At 43.3% G+C, this 2,085-nt stretch overlaps 1 protein-coding gene across 8 annotated transcripts in view; it reads right to left on the reverse strand.

The window, feature by feature from the left end:
- The window catches only part of ect2 (epithelial cell transforming 2), a 95,503-nt gene extending 93,713 nt beyond the window's left edge, over positions 1–1,790 (reverse strand). For all 8 annotated transcript variants that reach the window (XR_011593656.1, XR_011593653.1, XR_011593654.1 and 5 more), the window contains exon 1: positions 1,455–1,790. Coding sequence is in view for 4 of the 8 variants with exons in the window: in XM_070883518.1 (XP_070739619.1) it covers positions 1,455–1,578 (124 nt within the window). In the remaining 4 variants the exon portion in view is untranslated. The remainder of the gene's footprint in view (positions 1–1,454) is intronic.
- Positions 1,791–2,085: the final 295 nt, after the last annotated feature.

The following is a 2,085-nucleotide window of genomic DNA, read 5'->3' on the forward strand; positions in this document are numbered from 1 at the left end:
TCCCTGCTTTTGTACTCCATCCCTTTCGCAATGAAGGCCAATATTCCATTTGCCTTCCTGATTACCTGCTGCACCTGCAAACTAACCTTTTGGGATTAAAAGAGTTTCATGCACAAGGACCCCCAGGTCCCTTTGCACCACAGCATGTTGTAATTTCGCCCCATTCACATACATATTTAAAATTAATTAAAATGGTATTTAATGAAAATTTAAAACAAAAATTTAATTTTGACAAATAAGTTTACATGTTTTAACAGGGCTAAAAATAAAACTTACCTTATTGCACTAGGTTTTTAATGTACAAATGATGGATAAAATTTAATTTTTATAATTTTTTACACTCACACTGGTAAAAGTTACCAGTGTAAGAGTGTAAAAAAATTATAAAAATAAGAATTTCACGGGTATTAATTCAATAACTGATACCTCAGTTGCTTAACAAAATTAAAACAGACAATGTTGCAGCATCTGTAGAGAGAAAATATGGGTCGACACCTAAAATGTTACCTTATATTTTCAGATACTGAGTGACCTGGTTATTTATTTCTAACATTTTCTGGTTTTATTTCAGATCCCCAGCGATTGCAGTTTATTTTTACTCTGCTTTAGAGCCGTCTCCACTGAAAGACGGAATAAAGCCACTGAAAAGTCACCAAGAACGTTCGGGGGGCAGGGAACTCCTCGGGATGCCCATGACCTCGGGGTTCAATATTCGGTCCACCATTTATGATCTGGTCTAAAAGGCTTCAGGAGAAAGCAAAGAGAGAGAGAGAGAGAGAGAAAATATCGTGTATATACACAGTGATTGTTTACTCAATTCATCCGGCAAAAATATAATAGGGGAGACAAGTACAAGATTGTCCTTTTAAGTAGCACATAATACTGAGTGAGCTATTAATTTGAAGAAATCCTGGATCAGAGCCAACTGCCTTAATACTGCAGATACATTCCTTACACCCTACAAAAGTATTTAAGATATTGGCTACAGGTGACTTTCATTTAGAAGTATTAAGCTAGGAACGCAGCAATCGGATTGCACGGAACTTGTATGTAACGATCAGTGCTTCACTAATTGCAGCAGTTTTTAAAAAAAATACAAGAAATTGTACATCTAGCATCAGCACTAGTGGGTTTCACAGTGTGGCTGACATGAAGATTGCTTACTGTAAATATTTCAGTTACAGTACGTGCATACCAGTTCGCTACAAGATTTACATCACCCAATCTGCGGTTGTATCAGTCAGAAATGCAGTTACAAGATCTTTATATTGTTGGGAGAAGCGGTGCTGTTCCTTCGGTGGAGTGAAGTGCAGGCGAGTGACGAGCCTCAGCCATCGCTGCAGTTTGGATCTCCAACGGGTACCTGGGGATTGGGGGCCGGGGGTGGGAAGGTGAATGTTCCGTGACCCCTTTCGTACACGCAAACCGGATTTTCCCCGACACACTCCCGTTACCTTCGTCCGAAGCGGCCTCCGCGAACAGGTGCTCCTTGGAGGCATCGGCGAGTCTCGAGTCGAAGGCGGACGAGTCCACCAAGAGACTCCTGACGCTGGCGGCCGCTGCGCTCCACTCCGCCATTGTCAGTCGGTCTGTGAAGAGCAATTCCCCGACCACACAGGCTAACGGCGGCCTCTCAATCAAAGCGCCGTCCGACACAACGAACCGTGGCCTCGCGGACAGGCGCTTTAAAACAATCGCCGTCTCGGTTTAAATTTCGCGCTTAGGCGCCTTCAACGGGTTTGGAACCTCGTCTCGCACCGTCAACGAAAAATTCAAAATTGCAGCCAATCTCGTAAACACTCGTCTCATTGGTCAGCACTGATAGCATATTGAAAGGCGCGAACGGCTTTTCCTAATTGGTTTGCTCTCGGGCTGCGAACGTTCCAGTATTTGTGATTGGATATGACGACATCTAAGCGATGTTTGATTGGCCAGCGGACCGCCGTCTTCGATTGGATAAAAATTGATACTTTGCCCGAGATCCTGAGATAAAAGCCAAATACTGCGGATGCTGGAAATCTGATGTAAGAATGCTCAGCAGATCGGGCAGCAATCTGTGGAGAAAGAGTTAACGTTTCAGGTCAA

This window comes from Pristiophorus japonicus, chromosome 6, assembly GCF_044704955.1.
Source record: "Pristiophorus japonicus isolate sPriJap1 chromosome 6, sPriJap1.hap1, whole genome shotgun sequence".
Taxonomy (NCBI): domain Eukaryota; kingdom Metazoa; phylum Chordata; class Chondrichthyes; family Pristiophoridae; genus Pristiophorus; species Pristiophorus japonicus.